The following is a 25,276-nucleotide window of genomic DNA, read 5'->3' as shown; positions in this document are numbered from 1 at the left end:
TGTATCCATTATTCATAAGCACATTTTTTTGAACGATACATTAAGACAATAGGCTGATAAAATCTCACCAGCGAATCTTTCTAGTCGACTAAATATTTTGAAATTTGAATTTCGCAGTAAATTGTTCACTAGTCGACTTACCTTTTTGGGTTAAGTGCAAAAAATTTAGTTTTCAAAAAAAGTTAACTTACCAGGCTAAATTTAGGTTACCAGTTATTTAAATATTATTAGGGTACCTAATAATATTTAAAAGACTTTTCGAAAGAAAATTAAAATTACATTATAATGTTCATATAATAATATGAAAAAGTAAAGATCTAGAGTTTAATTTTTTCAAACTTTTATTCTTCTTTGCTTAGCAGAAGATCATTTCTTAACAACACAATCAATATCAATTTTGTCATTAATAACTTTTTCACAACTTAACATCATTAGTGAACTTAATCTTTCAGTAGTCATAGTAGAGCGCAAACTATTTTTAACCAAATTTAATTTACTAAACGTACGTTCATTTAATGCTGTAGATATTGAAGCTGTTTAAGCTAGGCGACATAACTGATTTGCCCAAGATAATAAATTCTTCCACTCGTGAGATTTCTCAATTAATTCCATTATTGTAGCTAAACTTGAACATTGATGACAAAATATCTTCCATTCAGCTGCAACTGCATCAAAGTCTAATAAATAGCCAGCTTGACTCTTAGGAGGAAAAAGTGAAAATGCTTTTTCAAAATTTTCTGGTGAAGCAGCTGTAAACTTTAGCGGAATATGAAAGATACTGAAAATCGGCTTAAGTTTCTCAATGAAGGCTTTAAGATTATGATTTGACAAACTTAAAAGAGTATCTAAAACTTGATTAAATTGTTTTCGATAAAAAGTTAACAAATCAATGTTTGCAGAATTATCAGAATTATCATCATTTTTTTTTGGCATACCTCTAACTCTGTGATATCGTTTATAATCTGCATCTGGATCAACTCCATACAATTGAGCAGTTTTTTTTGAGCTTATAATTAAGTTATTCCTACTATTAGAATCTGATCTTATATTTGTTAAGGAAGAAACAGTACTTTTTATTAGTACTATTGCATCACATATATTCAATTCTTTTGTTTCTAAATGTTCGGTTAAATATTTAAGTTAGTTCATGATGTTTTTCATGAACATTAACGATGCAAAGAAATCAAAACTTAATATCTTTTTTTTTAATCCAAGAGCTTTAGTTTTTGTTAAACTGTTAAATTTATCTGAAGTTGTTATGTCTTTTAATGTATTAACAATTGAATTTAGCGATGTCCACACAGATTTTATACTTTCTGCTCGAGCAGCACATCTTGTTTTCGATAGATTTCTTAGCTGTAAACTTCCTTCAATTTCTATCATACGGTCTGTTCAATCTTTGAACCTTTTTGTACTGGATAAAAATAATACATAAATATTTTCAAGTACATTTATAAAATCTCCAATTACAGGATTAGCATCAACTATGCTCAAGAAAGGTATTTAATCAATGTACTTGACATGGTATATATAGAACAGTGTGGCCGACAAATTCAGTAAAGCAATGCTGAGCTCCTTTAATATGTCCGCTCATATTGTTAGCAAAATCATACGATTGAAACGCTACATTATCAGTGTTAATTTTATGTCTTACTAGACAGTCATAAATATATTTAGCATTTTCATATCCAGTTTTTGTACTTAATTCAATAACATCAAGCAACCATTCATTAGCTTTGCCGTTTGAATCAATATATCTTATGCATACAGCCAATTGATCTTTGTTAGATATATTTGGTGTGGTATCAGTCATAACAGAAAATAGTTCTGATTTGGAAACTTCTTGAATTATAGTTTTTCGAGTTTCTGCAGCAAGAAGATCTATAAATTCATTTTGGGATTGACATCCAAAATATGTAACATGGTGAGTACGCATATTTTTATCACTAAGCCATCTTTTTATGATTGCATTGTGTCTAGAAAGTAAAAGAACTATTTGATAAAAGTTGCCATCTTGTGACTCATTTTCTTTATCTTTGTGGCTGCGAAAAGCCAACCCTTGTCTTCCTAAAGTGCGGGTCACATCAATCAAAATTCCGAATGCTTTTCTATTAAACTCTTGTTCATAGTTTTCACGCATTGCCAGTTCTCGACTTATTAAAAATAAAATCAACACCACTTGATTGGCTAGTAAATGCACAATAATCATAGCTCTTTTATGAGATACAGGTGAAAAATGTTGACTCAATTTTCCCTTTTATAATTTTCCTCTGCTTTTCATTTTCTGCCATTGGCTTAAACCACTATTAACCCAAGCATTGTTTTCATTTATTTGAGAAAATAATGAACAGACAAAACAAAATACAGAATCAGCTACAATGCTATACTCCAGCATTAATAATTCATTAAACCATATAGAGTAAAGTGTTGTTGTTTATTTACTGGAATGTTGCTTTCTTTAGGATATCTGGCCAGTTTAGGTTAATGGGGTCCTAATGATATTAAAAATTGTTGTTGTAATATTGTTAATTGTAAATACGTTTACCTGGATCATGTTCTACAAAACTATCTTTTGCACTAATGTTGTCATGTTCATTTCCAATCATTAAGTCATCTAATGCTTTTGTGGCGTAACTTATGTAATCACAAATACCATTTGTAATACTTGATATGTATTCTATACTATTGATCAAAAAGAGTACAGGGTTATGAAACTTTGAATTCTTAACATTCTTTAAAATTTCATTACATTGCTCAAATTCTTGACTTCAAATTCTTGTCCAATACAAGATATCCATGGGTGTTTTTTGTCTCCACATCATCAATAATTTGTTTTTCATTAACTAGTTGGCTTATATTTTTAACTTCAACTAGAAATTAAAAATGAAAGTTTATAGTTAAATAGTAATAATTTATATAAAAATAATATGCATATATATGTAATAATATACAAACAGTCAAACCATTTCTTGCATTCTTCGAACACTACTGAATAACACTATTACTAGATAATAAAAATAATATGTCAATAATTATTGAACGAATGAAAAATACCTTTTTAACTTTTCTCAATCTATTTTGTTAAATGCAACTTGTTGATTAATGACTTTTTTCCACAAAAGTTTAAAATCAATTGGATTTTTTGGTTTTAAATTCTGCATAACTAAAGATAAACGATAAAGTTAAAAAATCTAAAAAAATCAACATCAAAACAATCAAAACTCATTTAAAATCAACCTTTTATTATACAGACTCGTAAAAATTTACTTGTATAGTTCTGAGCTACATCATTTATATTTGAACATGTTACTTCCATATCAGAGTTCGATAAAAGATTGGTTTCTGCAAGTGACTCCTGTAAAACAATATATAACCTAAGTATATAGTTATCTCGACATAGATCTCTGTTATTCGATGGTTATACATAATATAACTGCTAATTATAGTAGTGATTTGACAATAAAATATATAAACTTCTGGAGTTAATTAAAAATTATTCAATAAATTATAAAGCTCAGGGACCAAAAGCTTGACTTTGTTTCTATTTTATTGATGTTGGTAATAGAGCATTGATATCAATAAAATAAAAATCAGGAAAATACTGAAATATTGTCATACATGTAAATATTAAAATATTAATGTAATATATTAATATTAAATTGCTCACTCTAAGACTTTTTTTAATAAATGGTCTTAGAGTGAGCAATTTAGATCTAACACCAAGACTTGATCTGAAAACACAAAGACTTGATGAAGACAAAATTTTTACACATATAATATCTTTTAACTTTATTTATGCAATATTATGCAAATTAAGAAAAAAACAACAGATACTTACAAAGCTGGGTGTTGGAGCTCTCAGCTTTTTGGCAACATCAAACGGATTTCTAGGGACTCCAAAATGTTTCGTCTTCATTTGTTTTCCATTATGAACGACACGTGGATGTTTTAACTTGTAGTCGTTATTAAAAACACTGCCACAATCAATGCATTCAAGCTTTATTGTTTTGCTTTTGGACGTTTTTGACATTATTTCAAAACTTTTATTAAGTAAACGCCAGTGATATAAACACAAATAATAACACTATTAAACGTAAGTAAGCAGTTAATGAAAAAAGTAATTTAAGATAAGTAGCTCCTTTCACTAGCTCCTTTGATTTATAATCGTGTATATAATTAAACTTTGACGCTAGGAAGTGGGAAACATTGTGTTAATTCAGCAAAGTTTAACCGACCGTGTTCAACCGAGTTCAAGTTTAGTCGGCAGTAAAATGTTCCGAAAAAATAGATATCGCCACTGTAAAAGGTAATTATATCGCAACTATCGTATATAAGCAAATTTTAAAAATACTCAAAAAACTTGTTGTTTTTAAATTTTATAAAAATCATGTTGAAAAATCGTCCATGAAATTTAACGACTATAACTTTTATTTAAAAAAATACCAACTTTAAGTCTTATTTTACACTTGCCAGGGGGTGTAACACCCCCCTACACACACACACCCACCGTAAAATCGCCCCTGAAGACTAGAAACGAATGTACCGTTCAGCATCCTTTTTTTTTTATACTTGTTTTTAATAAAACTTACTACAGATGACTTGATTTTGTGCCATGTTACTACAAAAGTAGCCAGAATATTATTTCACTTATAGATTTATTGCAGAAAAATTTTAGCCAATAAAAAACTAGCTACCTCTGTTGTAACGTGGTCCAATGAATCAATCTTTACAGACAAATTAAAAGAATTTAAAATAAACATTTTTTTATTAAATAAGATTAACTTGTTTTGGTTAAAAATTTTTTAAATCTTAGAATAGAGATTTTTTTCAGAATAGTAAATAAGATCCTAATTCCGCTTTTCGACGCATAGTTCGATGTGATATATTGCTTAAACAAAAAAGTCCATCAGCCAATTTTCGTAATCATAGAATAAAAAGACTTCAATAAACAAAAAGTCAAAGTCTTATTATAAGCTCTTTAATACCTTTAATCTTCATTCAAAGTTGAAATATTGCAATTCATTTCCATGTAAAGTAATTGTGAGATAAGATGAAATTTAATATTTAAAAAACATTTTATATATTTATGTAAAAAAAAAAATTCTGAAAAGTTTTACTCTTAATGAAAATAAAACTTTTTTTATATACATAAAATATTTTTGTTAAAAAATATTTATTTCATTCTAATAAACTATTACTTTCTAAGGAAAAAAATCACACAAAATACAAAATAAGAGTCTTAATCGGCAATAAAAGTCGTAAATCTCAACAAACGTCTTAAAATCTCAATAAATGTCCTAAAAGGTTTTTTAATGTTGATTTAAAAAATAATTTAATCATACAAGTTTGAAATTATTGCACTGAAATTCAAGCTCAACGTAAGTAACAATTCAATTGTAATTAATATAAAGTTTTTTTTATCTATCTCTCTATAAAATTAGGACCACACAAAACTATTAACATATATATACAGGGTGCGAAAAAAGGTTCCCCTACAAAAGCATAATTAAAAAAAAATTATCTGTATGGTGTTTTCTTTTAGAATATTGTGTGTTTTTAGTATTCTTTTGTATTCTTTCGTATTCTTTAAGTATCTTTAAGTATTATTTTGTTTTAAATTAAAGTGTAATTTGTTTCTCGTCTTGTACAGGAGCTTTTGTTGGTTTCGCTGTTTATATTTTTTTGCGGTAACTTTTACGCACCCTGTATATATAGTCGGAGGTTTAAACTAAGGCTTTCAATTCACAGTTTAGAAACAACTTTTAAAAAATGTTTCACTTAACTTAAGAATATCAAAACAAAGTTGTTTTCATAAGCTTTTAATTTCAATGGAATGCGCTGCGCTTTCACAATTGATTTTTGTTATAAGTAATGTAAATATAAATTACCAGAACTTAAAAAAATAAATCAAAACGACCTATCGAAGCAGAAGTCAAAGCTCCGAAGCATCTTTTTTTTAATTCACATTTTTTTATATAACAACTCGATTCTAATAAGGTAAACTTGAAACTTTTTTTACACCTCCTTATATATATATATATTTATATATATATATATATATATATATATATATATATATATATATATATATATATATATATATATATATGTATATATATATATATATATATATATATATATATATATATATATATATATATATATATATATATATGTATATGTATATATATATTTATATATATAATTATACGTTATCTTTATTAGGTTTACAAAAAAATTAATATAAAGTCCCATTAGATTAGTTTATAATTTACTTTAAATCTCTCTTAGCGACAATAATCACCAAACAGCTTTCTACTTAATGACTTATCCAATTTCTTGAAGTGAATTTTATGCAACTAACTAATAAGTCTTCTCCACATCTTGTATATCTTGACATTAGGTAAGGAGGCCCTACTCGATGCTAGTTTCCATGGAATTTGATTAGTTTGAAATTATTTTTAAATTGTACGATTATTTTTTTTACAGTCAATTTTATGCATCATTAGATCAATTGTGTGAAATTCAATAGGTTTGAGAAATATATATATATATATATATATATATATATATATATATATATATATATATATATATATATATATATATATATATATATATATATATATATATATATATATATATATATATATATATATATATATATATATATATATATATATATATATATATATATATATATGTTTATATATACATATTTTTTTTGAGAGTCGTCCGGTATTTATAATAAAGCTAAAAGCCTATATTTGTTTGCAGAAAAATTTATTTATTTTTGTAACGTTGGTGCTGCACCAAGCAATATTTGCATTGTTTAGGTAACAATGTATAAATGAAAACCAAATGTATTTCAAACAAGATTGGTTTAAAAACTGTTTAGCTTTATACAGTATACAAATTTTTATTACGCCCAAGAATTTTAATGATGTTTCCCTTTTTATTAAATTATGATCAATAAAAAGATTCGGTGGTTTCTGTGGAATATCTTTTTTTTTAGAAGCATGATGGAATAATGTGTATTTAGTTATATTAATGTTTAGAGATAGTCTATTGCATTTAAACCATTGGCTTAGTTTATCAAGTTCTTTGCTTACTATTAAAAATAAAATATTAATATCTTCATTGGAATAAAACAAGTTAGTATCATCGGCAAATAAAATTGAGTTTAAGATATTAAAAAAATTGTTTAAATCATTAATATAAACTAGAATTAAGAGGGTCCTAGTCATATAATTAAAATATTATTTTGTACTAATTATTGTACAAAAAAATATTTTTGCTTAAGAAGAATAGAGTCTATTATACATAATTCGTTCTAGAATTTTTGAAAAACATGCAAGAATTGAGATCAGCCAATTATTAGTAACGTCATAAGGATCACCTGATTTTAAAATTGGGATAACTCTAGCGATTTTTAACTTTTCCGGAAAAACTCCCTTTTTTAAAGATAAATTAAATATATACAAGAGTGGGATTGTAATGAGTTTTATTAAATTTATAATGATACTATTACTTATATAGTCACCTCCTATACCTTTATTTGGGCTTGATTAAAGCAACCGCGACTAATAATTCTTCTTCAGTAAGTTTTTCATTAGACATAATATTAGTGTTATTATAAACCAAGTATGCATTAAAGCTGGTTTGTGAGGATTAAATTTTTGATGCTAATGAAGGACCAACATTTAGAAAAAATTCATTGAGTGTTTCAGCTATTAGTTGTTTTTTTAAAACGTAGTATTATTAAATTTGAGTAATTTTGGAATAGTATTTCTGTCAGAATTATTTCTACAAATGACTTCTGTAATAATACGCCAAATACTTTGAAGATCATTTAAGTGCTTTTTTAACTGATCTGAATAATAATATTTTTTTGATTTTTTTCAATTGACTCAAAGAGTCGTTTTTAGTTTTTATAATTAGTTTTATTTCGAATGGTTTATTTTAAAGAAATTTGTTATATAGTCGCTGTTTTTTTTTAGAAGATATAAGAATTCCCTTAGTAAATATATAATATATAAGTAATAATATAAATAATATGTAAATAAATAATATATATATATATATATATATATATATATATATATATATATATATACATGTATATATATATATATATATATATATATATATATATATATATATATATATATATATATACATACATATATATATATATATATATATATATATATATATATATATATATATATATATATATATATATATATATATATATATTATAATTTAACATTCATCACTTATTTAGTAATAGCAACTTAATATATAAAATATATTATACTCACAAGAGATATTTGCATTGTTGAACCAAAAATGTTTATATTTCGCAGGAAACAACTTTTTTGTAATAAAACCTGTTTATTTTACTTATTCCAAACAAAATCAAAGTTAAAGTTGAATAACACCAACTTTTTTGAATTTTGAATCAATTTTTTCAAAAAATTTATTGGAACTTGTACTGAGTTAAATAACATCACACAATAAATATATAAATAATAAAAAAGTTGTTAAATTTGCATTTTAAAAACTAAAACTTTTTAGCTCTGAATTAACCCAAATTAAAGATTAAACCCTAAACAATAGCATTTAACTTAAAACTGTGACTAGTTGATGTTAAAGCATAGACTTAGTAGCCTAAGATCATAGAAGTAGAAACTAAAATATATTTTACATATTCGTTTAAAACATTTCATACATTGACGTAAATATGCGTCACTGCATTAGTACCGTATGTGCAATATGCATTTATAAATTGGTGTCGACCGATGTTCATTTTATTGCAAAAATTAAAAAATAACTCGCATGCTACTAAACTTAAAAAGAAATTCCTGTTAAGAGTAGCAAGTAGGTTGCTGCCTCAGCCAATGCTCCCTTCGTTAATGTAATTAGAGCTTGTAGTGTTTAAGCTTATAGTTCTTTTTAACAGTTTAGCAATGCATCTTTTTATCACAGGGTCATTTTAAATGGTAGCAATTCAAGAAACATTGTGCTGTATGGAAAAATATCTGTTACTCTTGGCCCACCAACACCAGGAACTTTTCTTTTTATTTGTAAAAAAATAACGTTGTTATAGGAATTTTATTGCGTAAAATGGCTTCTGATAAGAAAATTGCGTATTATTGATAGCTTATTAATTTTTCTTTGTCAGTCTTTGTTTTTTTTTTTAACTTCAATTATTATTCTATTAAAAAACGTAACCGTAGCCGTTTAAAACTATCATAAAATAAAACTAGCAAGTTTATAAGTTTTTATGTTAGTCGTTAGTTAGTTTTTAAGTAAGTCCTTAAAATTCTAGTACAATACTGTAAGTAAAAAATTGTTGATAAATAATTGGATGAAACAAAAACGAGTTTCGCAACTAATATTTGGCCTTGCAAATTCTATTTAGAATTTGAAACATTATAATTATGCAGAAAATTACAACATTTTAATTATCTGACAATAATTGTTTATTTTTATTTCAGAATAAAATTTCCATCGAATTGCTCATGAAACAGTGTATCATTTATTTTATTTTTATTCATTTAAGTCGGATGAAAAAGTGTTTAACTTGCAAACAAAAAACTTCATGGTTTTAATATATATTTTTAAAAGTTTTTTTCAATTCATATTAGATTTGTACTCCAATATGGAATATTATTATTATTGTAATTATTGTTTTCATTATTGTTATTGTTGTTATAATTGTTATTGCTACTATTATTATTATCATTATTATGCTAGACTATAAATGTATAAAAAAATATTCAAGAAATAATTAAATTTCTTTTTTTTTTTAAATAGTAAGTTTTCGAAAATTTTTTTTTTAAAATAAGGTAATTTGAAAAAAAATTTAGAGAACAAAATGAATAAAAAGTTGCAATTTATTATTCATTTTTTTATTTTAAAAACCGCACTGAAAAAGATTCAAGCAAGAACAGCAGCCGTATTTTTATCTCTTCGTTAAACCCTGCGATAACGCATCTCTGGTTAAAAGTAATACGCCATTTTTAACGCCAGCCAAAAAATAAACTCGTACAGTAATGTCTTTAAAAAACTAAACTAAGTTATCGGAAGACTAGGAATTAAGTTATCGGAAGACTAGGAATTAAGTTATCGGAAGACTAGGAATTAAGTTATCGGAAGACTAGAAACCTACTCTGAATGCAAAACTGTTATCGGAGGATTTTTCTGTAATATTAAGAAAAATAAAAAAAAGTGTCCAATCAAAACGACCGTTAACTTTTTTTACGACAAAAATTATTTTTACAAAACAAATTTTATTTTTACAATCAAATTTTATTTTTACAAACAAAATTTATTTTTATAAACAAATTTTAATTTTAAAAACAAATTTTATTTTTACAAAGCAAATAAGTAAAGTTTTATAAAAAATAAGCTATGATATATACAACATGTATATATATTTATATACATATACAGTCACGATCAAAAGTTTGGAACATTTTATAAAAAGCCACAATTTTTATTAAATTATTAGTTTGTTTTATCAAAATATATTAGTAACCATTACAATTGACAAAAATAATATCTTTGAAACAATAGTAAATGTTTGTGAATTGAATACTTGAAGTTAATACTTACTATGATGTCCTTTAGCATTTAAACAATTAGCTGGGCGGGTAAGCGTAGAGTGAATGAACTTTCTCAAATATTTAGGAGTCATAAGTTGAGTCCGTACCTGCCTAATTTTTTCTTGTAAATTATCAGAAGATGAGGGTCTTAGTTTCTGAACTACATTTTCAAAATGATTTCAGCATTTTTGAATAAGATTGAGGTTGGGTGAGTTACCAGGCCGGGGGCCAATGATCTCAACCCCATTCTCACGTAAACAACTGCATAGAAGCTTGGCCCTGTGAAAAGGGTGCTCCATCATGCTGAAAATTGTGGTTATTTGTGATATTAATGAAATTTTCAAGTTTTTTTTAAGTATTTGAAGATAAATATGGCTGTTAATTGTGGTGTTAAAAGGCATAAACCATAAACCACCACTTTGATTTGCTGTAATGGCACCCCATATCATAATTTTAGGACAATGTTTTACAGTAGAAAGCAAATACTCGGGGTTGTATCGTTGGCAAGGTGGGCGTCTAACACTTGTAGAATGACAACCAAATTGTTAGATTAGTGATTTGTTGCTAAATATTACATCCTCCCAAACTTCCGCTGACCAGTACTGTACTTTTGACAGAAGGCAATACGGTCTCTAATATTTTTTTGAGGAAGGCAAGGTTTTTTTTGTCGAAACATGGCTATTTAAGTTAAATTGTTTGCACAAATGTCTTCTAATTTTCACAACACTTGGTGCAACACCATTTGGGAATATCTAAGATAAAATTACAGAAGCACTGGCAAACGAATGTGCTTTTGCATAACAATGAATGCAGTTATTTGCCCTTTGAGTAGTCACCTTTGGTCATTCTAGCTTTTCTTATAAAATTACAAGTGTCTTGATATTGGTTTAATGTTTTTATAATGCAGCTATGTGTTACATTAAAACGTGCAGCAATAGAAGTCAGGGTCAATCTTTGTTCACATAGAATAAATGAGCACGTTTTTTTATAGTTAACTTATTAGTATTTTCCATAATTATTATTTGATTTTTTGCTAAAATAACAACAACCTATAACTAAAACAAATTTAGTGGTTTATAACATAACACTTTGCATGTATATAATAATAATACTCAAAATTTTCAATGTAAAAAAGTTTTTTAAACTAATATTTCAAATTTTCTGCAAATTTCTAAAATGTTCCAAACTTTTGATCGCGACTGTATATGTATATATATATATATATATATATATATATATATATATATATATATATATATATATATATATATATATATATATATATATATATATATATATATATATATATATATATATATATATATATATATAAATGTATATACAGTGCTTCCAGAAAGTATTAGCGCACTCGTTTGTTGTTATAATCAATTTTTTTATTATAGACAACTTTAATTTTGCAATATTTTTAATTTATTATGCAATTTTAATTTTGAACTTGTTTTTTTGTAAATTAAAGATAAAACCAGTTAAATTTGATTATAATATCTAATATTGTTTTATGAGTTAATGAGTTAATTAGAAGTTTAATGACTACTTGGAAAAATGTCTAAAGTTGAGCGTGCAAAAGTATTAGCTCACTCATTTAAAATGTGTTAGCACACTTCTTTAATTCCTTTGAGAAAAACTTTTTTGGTTAAATTTTGTTTCTCTGCTGAATAATAATTGTCAATAAAAAATATAAGAAGAATAAATTAAAGTGGCAGAAATATTATTTGAAATACAGTTAGTTAGAACTTTAAAATAACAGCAACAAAAATATGGGTTTAAGGAGCATTTCAATTGAAACAAAGTGGTAAGTTGTTGGCCTGAAAAGTGGTCTCAGCAATCGAGAAATTGTACGTCAACTTGAAATCAGTGAATGCCGCGTTAGAAACGCTCAAAAACTATAATGAGTCAGGAACAGTCAAAGACAAAAATCTCTCTGGTCGTCCTAAAAAATGTCAGAAAAGGACAAAAATAAAGCAATTACGCTCGCTAGACGCAACCCAAAAATGAGCATAACCAAAATCGCCTCAGACCTGAATACAGCGTTGGGTGCACATCAAGTTAGCCGATCAACAATTAGCAAGCTTATGAAGAAAAAACAACTCAATTCATACCTTGCAACAAGGAAGCCACTATTAAGTATCAAAGACTGCCTCAAGAGTAGAAAGTGGTGCAAAGAGAAAGCTGCATGGACTGTAGAGCAATGGAGAAAAGTAATTTTCTTGAACGAATCAAATTTTGAACTTATTAATTGCAAGAAAAGAGTTGTCATGAGAAGATACAAAAACAAACAACATAATCTTCGTTTTATCATGTCAATAGTTCAAAGAGGAGGAGGTTCAATTGGCATTTGGGGTTGCATTGCTCGATCTAGCAATGGACTGGCGAATCTTTACACTGATTGCCTTATTCAACTTTGATACAGAGAGATATTAAAAGATTATTTAAGGCCATCAATGGATGTTTTAAAGGCTGACTCCACCTGGCAATTTCAACAAGATAACGCTCCTTGCCACACCGCACGCTCAATGAAGCAATACATGGAAAAAACAGTTGAATCTAATGCCTTAGCCCGCTCGCTCACCTGATTTAAATCCTATTGAGAATCTTTGGACTTGGATGGAGTGCAAATTAAAAAAAAGCAAGCCCACTAACTTAATGAAGCTCAAAACGCAAATGCAAGAGTTGTAGAATACCGTGCCACAAGAATTAATCAGAAAACTTATAGAATCTATGTCGCGTAGAGTCTTGCTATGCCTTAAAAACAAAGGTGGTTTGATAAAACATTAAACTTTCTTAGAATCTTTGAAAAACTGTAAGTGCGCTAATACTATTGCACACTTTTTGATTATTATTTCTATCACTCTTATTGTATTCTAATTAAATTCAAGATAATAATAAAGAAATATCTTTTATATATTTGACAATTAGTATTTCTGCTTTATTTTATGAATAAGTTAAAAAAAAAGTTATCAATCAGCCTTTTACTGTTTTCGAATAACAGTCATTTGAAGTTCACCTAGGTAAAAAAACTTTCTGGAAGCACTCTATAGCACATTATAGCACATTATATTTTTACTGAAAAAAGCTTTTTATGGATACAAAATATTACGTAACTCGTTTGTATCAGCATAGTTCATATGTCATAGTTTATTATGTCTGAATGCGTCAAATTCTACATTTTCTCATGTTCCACTGACAAGAGAACACAATCCCCAACACGCTTTAATGTCAACCGATTTGCTAGACGAGTTTTGAGAAGTTTCAGTTTGCTGAAAACTCTCTCACACTCTGCTGAATTTGTTGGAATTGTACTGAATATCTTGTATAGAACTGAAACAGAGGGGAATACAGCATCTAACATAGTCTTCAGCATAAAATTATAAATGGTGAGGAAAGAAGGCAAAGTTTTGTTATCATTCTCAGCAGCCTTTCTGTAGACTTCCATAAAATCAACGATTTTAGCAGCTATTTCATTTAAACTGGCACCAATTTTGAATTTTTCAAGCACTGATTGAATTTTTTCTTGTGAATTAGAGTTATAAAAATTATGACTAATATTCTTCAATAAAAAGATGTCTATGCTTTCTAAAAATGTGCTGTGAAAAAAAATCCTGTCAAGAAAATTTGTCAACGAGAACTGCAGTTGCTGAATCCACTACAGTGTAAAACACTTCTGCTAGCCACTGATCTTTAGCCTGAGTAAGCCGCTCATCTTCGGTTTCATGGAAGTCCAGTCGTTTCTTTCTGGGAGTCCTTTTCTCAACAAATGTTTGCTGTTCAAGCTGAGCTTCAGTTGAAATTTTAACAGCAGATGTAATAGCATTTTGACCAGAACTATCCCTTAGTACTTAAAGCTTTTCCAGTGATACATCAACAGACATTATAGCAATGGAAAAATTAAGTCTTTCTCCTTGAAGAATTTTATAAAAGGAAAAGTAAAAATTTCTTTTAAGAGACATAAAGTCACAATTGTGTCATAGTATGAATTAGCTTGTTTTGTGTATAATTAGAAAGTTCTGTAATTCTAGCACCTCTTCCAGCAGAATGTTTTTGAGTACTGCGAACGTTTGAAAGTTTTTCATTCAGCACCTCATCATACTGAGTAAATATAATAAATTTAGAAATTTACCTATACCACATTAAAAGAATTCACTTTTTTCAGAGTCATTGTAAAAGTCGGCTTCCTCATTTCCACATAAAAAAATACTCTCTGCGATTAAATACCGAATAGCATCAAAAACTCGTATAAGGTATTGATGTAGTTTCTCCGCTTCTTTACGTTTTTCGTTCAGATGTCTCATGGTTTCAATATTTAATATTTTATCAATTGTGGAGTCTGATAATGCAAGAATCATAGCTTCAGCAGCATTTCGACGATTTTTCTGGGTGCAATGCCTTGTTATGCTGTGACTTTAGTTTGACCAATTATCAAACCCATCACGAATTTGTGTCCTCTCTTAATCCAAAGCATAAACAAACAATGCAAAAAAATGTTTCTAGTGATAGAGAAAGCCATGAACTTTTCTGCACAATTTCAATGTCATTAACTTTAACTGATTCAGTGTAATACTTAGATAACCTTGAATATTTTGTTGGCTGATTTGGCCCTAATACAATAAATTGTTTTTTATCAATCATCTTTGCATTTTTCAGCTCTAGAAATTTAGCTAGATAATTTTTATTGATATTTACAACGTTGTTTGGTTGCTTCTGATAATCTTTTCTGATAAAGTTAGGTCCGCTGCTGCAGTTACAGGCACTTCATAATTACCCATTTCTACAGTCACTCTCTCAGTTTCAGTAATGTTTCGGTTTCTGAATGTTTCTGAATATTGTAGTTCTGCTCTTTTATCAGCTGGAATTATGACATCTTGACTATTGTCTGTTTCTTGTACAGATGATTGGTCACTAATCTCTGTTATTGGCTCTGTTTCAATAATAGGCTTACTCGTGATATTCACAATTTATGTTGATGTTAATTCTACATTCCTTGTTGCTGTAAAAGATGTTCCAGCTTTTCTCTGTTTTTATGACACTTGCATTGACGCAAAACCTGCCGTTAACTTTAATTGTTTTGGATCATTACCAGCTGCTTTCAATTCATATTGTCGTTTTTGAACTTTTTTTGCAGCACCAGATTTGTATTTCCATGTTGCCTCTTTCTTTTTTTTTCCTTCATTTCACCTGAAACATAAATAAATATAAAATTAAAAATATATTCTATGATAGAAACCAGGGCATTGGTTTCTTTTGTTTGAGTTATAACTACTATTGGTCCATAGAACTTATAAATAGTAGTAATATTTATAAATTCCATGGACCGATAGGTAGTGGAGTGGAGCTATTGAGTATTAGTGAATAAAAGTAATAACAAAAATTCATTAAGCACACAATTATATTTATCAAACATATATTTATGAATATTTAACCATATTTATCAATGCAAAGTAAATGAATTCATGCATTTTATATATTTATTGTTTTGAACTTTCCAATAACAATTTTATCTTTTTTCTGTTGATGTGATGCTTAATTTCATCAGAAAAAGAGGAGAACATGGCTTAATTGTTGATCACTTCAATGCTTGTTTTCGGTATTCTTTTCGTTTAGCAATACGTCTGCGTCTACCTTCTTCTGTTTCAGCCGCCCTTGCCTTAATACATCGTTCTCTTCGTTTTTTTAGCCGAGATGCTCGTTGTTCAGCGAATTCTTTTGCTCTAGCTTGAAATTACTGTTCTCTTTCTCGAGCAAGAACTGCTAATCGATTAATTTCAGTTTCGAGCTTTTTTTATATTTATCTTTTTTCGTTATTTTTTTAAAATTTTTTTTTACTTATTTACTTTAAAAACTTTATTTATTATTTTCAATTACTATTTGTAAATAAAGTATTAAAGCATTACTTACTTTTTTACAGTATAAAATCTATCAATTTAAGATCAACAACGTTTTTTTTTTATTATTATTCAACAGTGATTTTATTTATTTACGGTAAACAAAGTTTGTTGTTTTTTGTTTGTTTTAATTACTTTTCTTAACAATTTTTTTTATTTACGCCAAACTAAAGTTTAGCGTATTTCTTTAATTATTAATGCTGACCTAGTTTTTGTTTTGCGTGAACACCAAACAAACAAACAAACAAACAGATGTGAAAGCAAGTTAAGTAAAATGATGTAAAAAATGCCCTAACAGAAACTTTTAGAACTAAAATAATTTTTTCTGTTTGAAGATTGGAGGCCCAGTTTCTTTTTAGGGGCCCTGTTTCCTGAGCCAGAATCAAGGACTAGTACAAGTCCTCGTACCCTCGTACTAGGCCACCACGTCCCTGATACATATATATATATATATATATATATATATATATATATATATATATATATATATATATATATATATATATATATATATATATATATATATATATATATATATATATATATATACATATATATATACACATATATATATATATATATATATATAATATATATATATATATATATATATATATATATATATAAATATATAAATATATATATATATATATATATATATATATATATATATATATATATATATATATATATATATATATATATATATATATATATATATATATATATATACATATATATATATATATACATATATATATATATATATATATATATATATATATATATATATCTTAAGATTAACGTGTAAAACAAACAGTCATAAAACGTCGAGTGTCAAACGTATTTTAGACGTCTATTAAAGGATTACTATATGTATATTAAGTGTTTAAATTTTCTCTAATTTACGTTTAAATTTAGTGTAGTTAACATATTTAAAGCGATTAGATTTAGTTTAAGTAAACTTGTATGTTAAACTTTTAGGTCTTGTCTAACAGTTACTTTGATTTAGTTAACGCAATTTCAATTTATATAGGTTTCATAACTTACATAAATTAAAATCATGTCATAATTTTTAACTTTATATAAGCGATAAGTGCTATATAGGTCTTGAAATTTATAAATAAGATATAGTTATAAAAGTAATGAAACTTATAATCAAAAGACCTGGTCTCGATTCTTATATTTTTTATAACTATTATAATATGTTTATAAACTTTTATACTATACTACTTATACTATACTTTATATTATAAAAATGTATATAAATCTATGAGCTCATACAAAACATTTTTATATAGTGGGGATTTAGAAAAAAATATTCATGTGCTATACTTGTTTATGCTTTAATAATTGAAAAAAATTAAATGATAAAGCATTTGGAAATTTTATAGTAATAATTTGTATCAAATATTTTTAAAATTAAATCTCATAAACAGAAAGTAAAAGTTTACATTAAAATTATGTTTATAGATTACTAATAAAATTACTAAACTCAAAAACATTTGTCCTTGGATTATTATTTTTTCTGATTTATGCATTATCTAAAACCTAATAGTATACCGTTTACCGCTTGCTTGTTATGGACCTGTTCTTAAGCAACATCATTTTCTACCTTCGTATCTTCATCGTCTAATTTCGTAACCTGGTTTGTAACCGCCAAACACTTGGATGATATAGTTAGCATTTTAAATGTACATTTAAAAATCAAAACTGGAATTACCCTTCAGAACTTTATATATAGAGGATATTCTGAATGGCAGTTTTCCAAAATTTCCTACACCATCCATGTTTATTTTTGGCATTAAAAAATTAGTAGCGCTGCGACATAATTTATGCAGTGGTTTTTACCAGCTGTGTTTAACCAATTTTCTTTAGCAAATGTAACTAAAATAAGCTAAAACGCATCTAAAACAAATAAATATTTAGTTATTTAGCCTGTTGATTATAGCAAAGATGAATACCTACTGTTTAACAATCGTACCTGCGTTTACAAAATGAATTTAAACTGCTCAGTTGTTCATAAAACTTACAAAAAAAGTTCTTACAGCAGGACTTTCATAACAAGAAACCAACTACTCGTATTTTTCAAGTGTGTCAATGCGTTATTTTAAAGTTCATTTTCAAGTAAAAACAAAAACAAAAAAATAAACAGTTAATAATGTTAAAAGTGTGACAAGCTATCCTGCTCTTCCTTATAGTAAAGAATTAGTTTATAAAAAAATATTTTACGGCACGTAGCGCGTGACATAAAATATAATTTGTATAATACACCGGTTTAATTTTCTTTTAAACTTATGCCAAGAAACTCCATTTCAGTTATGCTGTTATGCTGTTTTATTATAATTTTTTAGTTTATAAGCAACCTTATATTAAAGTTTTGTAAGAAGAAATTGTAAAATTTGTATCAGAATATCGGCATTAAAAGTGGTACAGCTAACAAATTAGCAAATAAAATCATTCTGAAAAACAGTTAATTACAGCAAACTAAAAAATTTGAATGCAAAAGCAATAGAACATGTTTCTATTAGCAATGTTGAAAGTATTATATACTTGAAGTATGGTCAACTAATAGATATTTTATCATTTGTCCTACATCAGTCTGTCAATTAATATTGCAGAACAATACTAATGTTTATTAAGTAAAATTTTTTATTTTTTCTATTGATTATTTTAGTTGTTTAAAAAACATAAGAAAAAACTAGTTTTCACACTGCTATAACTCTCGCTTACCTTAAACTTTTGCAGTCTAAGTCAAATTAAATTCAAGAATAAGGGAATTAGTTTTCGTTATAAAACGCACCTCTCTTAATTTAAAACAATAGATTTTTATAGATTAAAAAATATAATTATGTATATAATTGCATATATACATTATAGATAAAAATATTTTATGTGTAAAATTGCATATATACATAAAATAATAAAAACAAATAATAAAATAGAACTTTTTTGCAATTTTTTATTTATCCTTTATTTTAGTGAAAAGTTGCGCAACGTTTACAGACAAGATGTTTCGTGATTTTAGGAATAATCCGTTGTTTCTAAATGAAATATCTAAAATAATTGGTGAAGACTGGAAAATCCTAGGACGCCGCTTGTCAATAAGTGAGACCGATCTTGAAATAATAGATTATAAAAACGAAAAAGTTCGAATAAAAGCTTATGATATGTTTACAAAATTTTTAAACAAAAGAATTACTTTTGAGAACATCCGTAATGCCCTATTGAGTGAGAAAAAGGATGATTTGGTAAAAGAAATTGAATCGTTTACAAGTAAATTCATTTATGATTATATTTTCTCATTTTTCACTTTTTTTCTACAATCAGCTTAGGACTAATTATAAATTTAAAACTAAAAAAAAGGTTGTGTATATTTTTTTACTTTACATTATTTATTACTAACTAATATACAATATTTCCATAAAAAAAAAAAAAAAAGTATGACAATTTAATCACAAAATTATCTATGACAACTCATAAAGAAATATTGATGGCTTTAAAAAACTACATTTATTCCATTCGGTTTTAACACTTTTTATTTAATTCCACAAACTGATTTGTTGGAAAAAAACTGTTTTATCCCTATTTTAATTCATTCTTATCTTAAACTGTTATACCCCTATCCAACTGTTTTATCCTAATCTTAAAAAACCATATGTATTATCCTAATCTTGCGAAAACAAATGTTTCATCCTAATCGTACTGTAGAAGTATTAACTAAAGAAAAACTTCTACAAAATCTGTTGTTTATTTTGTCTTGCTCTTGTATACTTGATTGCAAATTTTTATACATGCACAATCACTTGCATACTTTTGTTAAAGTATGAATATTTTTGATATAATATATAAAGTTTTTTGATAAAATAAAAATTTTTTATAAAGTATATATATTTTTGATAAAATATAGACATTTTTGAAAAAATATAAACATTTTTGATAAAATATAAACATTTTTGATAAAATTTAAACATTTTTGATAAAATAAAAACAATTTTTATAAAATTTAAACATTTTTGATAAAATATAAACATTTTTAATAAAATTTAAACATTTTTGATAAAATATAAACAACTTTAATAAAATTTAAACATTTTTGATAAAATATAAACATTTTTGACAAAATTAAAACATTTTTGATAAAATAAAAACATTTTTTATAAAATAAAAACATTTTTTATAAAATTTAAACATTTTTGATAAAATATAAACATTTTTGATAAAATATAAACATTTTTAATAAAATTTAAACATTTTTGATAAAATATAAACATTTTTAATAAAATTTAAACATTTTTGATAAAATATAAACAACTTTAATAAAATTTAAACATTTTTGATAAAATATAAACATTTTCGATAAAATATAAACATTTTTGACAAAATTAAAACATTTTTGATAAAATATAAACATTTTTAATAAAATATAAACATTTTGGATAAAATATAAACATTTTTGACAAAATTTAAACATTTTTGATAAAATATAAACATTTTTAATAAAATATAAATATTTTTGATAAAATTTAAACATCTTTGATAAAATTTAAACATTTTTGTTAAAATTTAAATGTTTTTAAAAAATTTTAACATTTTTGATAAAATTTAAACATTTTTGTTATAATTTAAACATTTTTTAAAAATTTTAACATTTTTGATAAAATTTAAACATTTTTGATAAAATGTAAATATTTTTGATTATGTATATATTTTAATTATAAAACATATAGTACTAAAGAATTTTAGTCCCAATTCAACTATTATTACTATTATAATGATTGATTAACATCTTATAACTATAAGATGCTAATCAATCATTATAATAGTAAAAATAAATTAGTGTAATATTAAAATAGATGAAAACACAATTCTGTGCGTTTCAAATATGTTTAGCGATGGAATGAAAAGTATAAGTATTTAAATAGTTATGAAAAAACGAAATACTTTTACACTAAAAGCTTTTAAATAGCTAATCTTTGAATTGCATCCAATCATTTCAATTAACAAAATGGATTCATTATTTTCGCAAATACTATTTATCAAAAAAATTTCGGTTTTTTAAACCGTTCTACAGTTTTCAACATCTTATTTAATCAGTATTTTAATTTTTTTTTAAAGTATGATTCGAGTTTTAAAGGATCAGTCGTGTTTTAAAAGATTATTCGTGTTTCGAAGGATCATTCGTGTTTTAAAGGATCATTCGTGTTTTAAAGGAATACTCTAATAGCCATTATTGAAATTTTCTTAATTCAAATAAAATCAAAAGAAAAGCGGTTTAACTAAATACAATAAAAAGACTGTTTTTATGTTCATTTTACTATTCTAGGATCCCCGTATAATCGCACCTTTTACAAGTACTTGTAGAGCAATCTGACTCGTTTAACTACCGTCTTATTAGTCTTCTTCATATCATAAGCAAGGTTTTTGAGTCTTTTATTAACAAACAATAATTATCTCATCTTGAATCTAATAACTTACTTTCTAATCATCAATATGGATTTCAATCTTTACGTTCTGCTTCTGATTTGTTTATGGTATAAACTGATGGGTTTATTGTGAATTAGATAAATGTGGATAGGTAAAGGCTACCACTCTTGAAATTTTTAAAGCTTTTGAGTTTTAAAGTTTGGCATGCTGGTCTTTACCATAAGTTTTCTTATTACGGTATATCAGGTCACATCTTTAAGATTATTAAATTCTTCCTTAACAATAGTAGTAAAAGATTGTCTTCGATAGATAACACTCTTCTTCATTTCCTGTATCTTCAGAAGTTCCTCAAGACTCTATCCTTGGTCGTATACTCTTTTTAATTTAGTTTAATGATCTTTCTGAAATCCTCACATATAAGATTGCATTGTTTACTGATGATACTACAATTTATTCCTGTCTTATTAAGAAGCCAACGCTCTTTGATTGTTCGAAGAGGGCATTTGAGTTTGAAATAGATCCAACAACACCAGGAGAGGGAGGGGGCTGAGGCGCACGTGTGCCATCTGTTAAATTTCATTCTCATGTTGTTCGTCATTTAACTAAGTCGCATTCTATTACTGTGCCTGTTCCTAAGTGCAGTAAAAATTATTATTTATTTAGTTTTTTTCCCTCAAAAATCAATTCTTTGGAATTTTCTCGTTACTTCATGTTTTACTTGTTCATAAAACTTCTATTATTTGTTGTCTGTTAATCGTTATCTTGCTCTATAAATTTGATCTATTCTCTTTCAGTAACTTCCAACTCTAATAGTGTTTGCTTGTAGGCTTGTTGGAAGTGAAGATGTAAAAAAAAAAAAAGAAAAGTTGTTATTATCTACTTCAGATATTATGCTTTACCACTCAATAGTGATTTACAGAATAAAAATATTCCAATGATAGTAATTTACCGAATAAACTTAAATATATAATAATAATATTATTTTTTTTAACAGTAAGCATTTATTAAGATATTCACTTAGACAAAACTTTAAAAATAACTTGATTTAAGCTTACAGATAAAACCTTTTTTAAATTTACTTTACTACCCAACAGAGCCGGATTTACCTTTTTGCTGGGGCCCGGGCTGCATGTTTTGAAACTTAATAGAGGCATAGAATAAACAAAGAAACGCGCAATCTGATAGGCTGATTTTGGAAGATAGACATGAGCGTAAATGTTAAAAACAAAAACAAATGTAAAAAAAACGCATTGTATAATAAAAATGTGAATAACCAAATCAAAAAACCTTAAAAAATACTTAATAACAAAGAGTTATGCATTTTAGTACCTACACTTTTAAAAAATTTCATAACTCGAAACAATTGTGATTTTCAAAATAATTTTATAAAAATAAAGATTTAAGAAAAAAATATTGTTGTCCTAACGGTTTTTATAACTCGAAAACATTAAAAAGACAACAAGTTTAACAAACCATAAAACAGATGGTGAAACTTTACTATGCTATAATCCTATAATATATAATTCATGTAAATATAGTTAATGATTATTTTAAAGCTAACGATCAATTAGCTCGTTAGCCTTAAAATAATCATAAAGCTATTTTAAAATAATCTTAAAAAGCTAGTAGATTGATTAGTATAGTTCATTTATGCCAATCGATTTACTTGCTTTTAAAGCTAACAGATCGATTAGTATAAATGTTTTAAGTATTTGTATATAATTTAAAGACAATTTGTAAATATCAAGAGAATTAGTTTGAATATATATTATGTTGAATTGCATTAAGGTACATGAGACGTTTTACGCTTAACTTGTAAAGATCCTTTTAATGTGAAACCACATATACATTACTAAAACTTTTTAAGTTTAAGAACATTCTTTATTGGTTATTATAGGTAGCCCAGGTAATTTGCAACAATCTTGAATTAAAATTAAGGGTAAACAAGAGCTGATTTGGATTCCACTCGGTATTAGATTGTAATAAAAGATTACAAAACATTGTAGAATAATAAGCTTTAAAAAAAAACTATAACCTGATGTCCCCAGATTTGTTTTGACGCAGTAAATTAATTACCAAAAGGAATTACTCTTAACGTTTTACACCTTTATGAAGAAGTAAGTGTAAAGAGGTAGAAACAAGAAGAATTGCAAACATTCAAATGTTTAAATTCTTTTAGTTGTTCTTTTTAATTTCAAAATTCAATACACACAAATCATATGTTTGTTGGTATATAACTATTAACCTGCATAAGTTATTGGTTAATAACTTATGGTTAAAATAACTCACAACGTACCACACCTCAATGGTGAACTAACGGTAACAAAGTAGAAAAAATAAAAAAATACACAAATACAAATTCGCGTTGAATGGACTATTTCAAAAAGTTTATACATTCAAAACACTTGTTAGATAGATAAAATACTGGATATTGCGTTCTATAAGTAGTAAAAAAAGTTAACCACTTACAGCAGTTTATAGTTAATAATATTAAATAAACGAACAAACTGATAAATTTATACTTTTTACATTATCATATAAAATTTTTTACATTAAATACTTTTAAAGTACAAAAATAAAAACTTTTTAGCTCTGGAAAAATGAAAAAAAAAAAAAAAATTTAATACATAATGATTTTTTGTTCAAGTTGTTTTTTTGAACTTCAATCAATATCTCTTAGTTGGGTTTACTAAAATAAATATAACTTTTTGCAATTAACTAATTCATCAAGGCTACTAAATAATGGCATTTTAGGATAAACAAAAACGCAGAGCCCAAAAAATACAGTCAGACAACTGACTCTTTTTTTCTTGTTCTTCTTATGTTCTTTTTTCTAATAGTTTTATGGTTTTTTCTTTATTACTCTTTTTTCATTAAGTTGTTTAATTTTTACCATCTTATTTGGTTTTTAGAATCATTTTTTTTACAATTGTTCATATAAAAAAAAGTGCTACAATCATTTTATTCCATAATCTACTTCTTACTTCTTGCTTACTTTTTTACTTATTGCTTGTGATGTCAGTGTTTATATGTGTTATTATATGCAAAAAAACTGTTTAGTAGACCATCATAAACTTCACTTCTTTTGCTAAGTTTTTAAATAAATTATTAATATCTAATTGTCATCTTTTTAAATAAGTTATGCAGCCAGCCAAACGTTTTCTAAACCCTTGCAAAGTATTTAATGGTTTAAAAATAATGTTTTATTAGAATTATGTACAAAGAAGTATATCTGCCTTTTCAAAATTAAGGAAGAAAAAAATAATGAAAAGAAAATCTCCTCAGAGTTTGTAAATTAGTATGAAATATCTAAGCTAGTTTTGCAATCAGTACAAA

At 25.9% G+C, this 25,276-nt stretch overlaps 2 protein-coding genes across 3 annotated transcripts in view; one reads left to right on the top strand and one right to left on the bottom strand.

Annotated features, from left to right (window-relative positions):
• Positions 1–366: 366 nt before the first annotated feature.
• LOC136090728 (uncharacterized) lies at positions 367–3,157 on the bottom strand. Its single transcript, XM_065817599.1, has 2 exons — positions 3,055–3,157; positions 367–2,870 (listed from the first exon to the last, which is right to left on the bottom strand). The coding sequence occupies exon 2, from the start codon at positions 2,207–2,209 to the stop codon at positions 1,508–1,510; it is 702 nt and encodes a 233-aa protein (XP_065673671.1). The 5' UTR covers positions 2,210–2,870; positions 3,055–3,157; the 3' UTR covers positions 367–1,507.
• Positions 3,158–5,709: 2,552 nt separating this feature from the next.
• LOC105844859 (uncharacterized) overlaps positions 5,710–25,276 on the top strand; it is a 28,145-nt gene continuing 8,578 nt past the window's right edge. The window contains exons 1-3 of one of the 2 annotated variants that reach the window (XM_065818590.1): positions 5,854–5,997; positions 6,292–6,403; positions 19,496–19,789. In XM_065818590.1, the coding sequence (XP_065674662.1) occupies positions 19,525–19,789 (265 nt within the window). In that variant the 5' untranslated portion in view covers positions 5,854–5,997; positions 6,292–6,403; positions 19,496–19,524. Of the gene's footprint in view, positions 5,998–6,291; positions 6,404–19,495; positions 19,790–25,276 lie in introns of both variants that reach the window. The other variant, XM_065818589.1, reaches the window with a different exon arrangement.

The sequence above is a fragment of the Hydra vulgaris genome, chromosome 14 (assembly GCF_038396675.1).
Source record: "Hydra vulgaris chromosome 14, alternate assembly HydraT2T_AEP".
In the NCBI taxonomy this organism is placed as follows: Eukaryota; Metazoa; Cnidaria; class Hydrozoa; order Anthoathecata; family Hydridae; genus Hydra; species Hydra vulgaris.
Note: the sequence above shows the minus strand (reverse complement) of the source record. Positions and strands in the feature narration are given on the sequence as shown.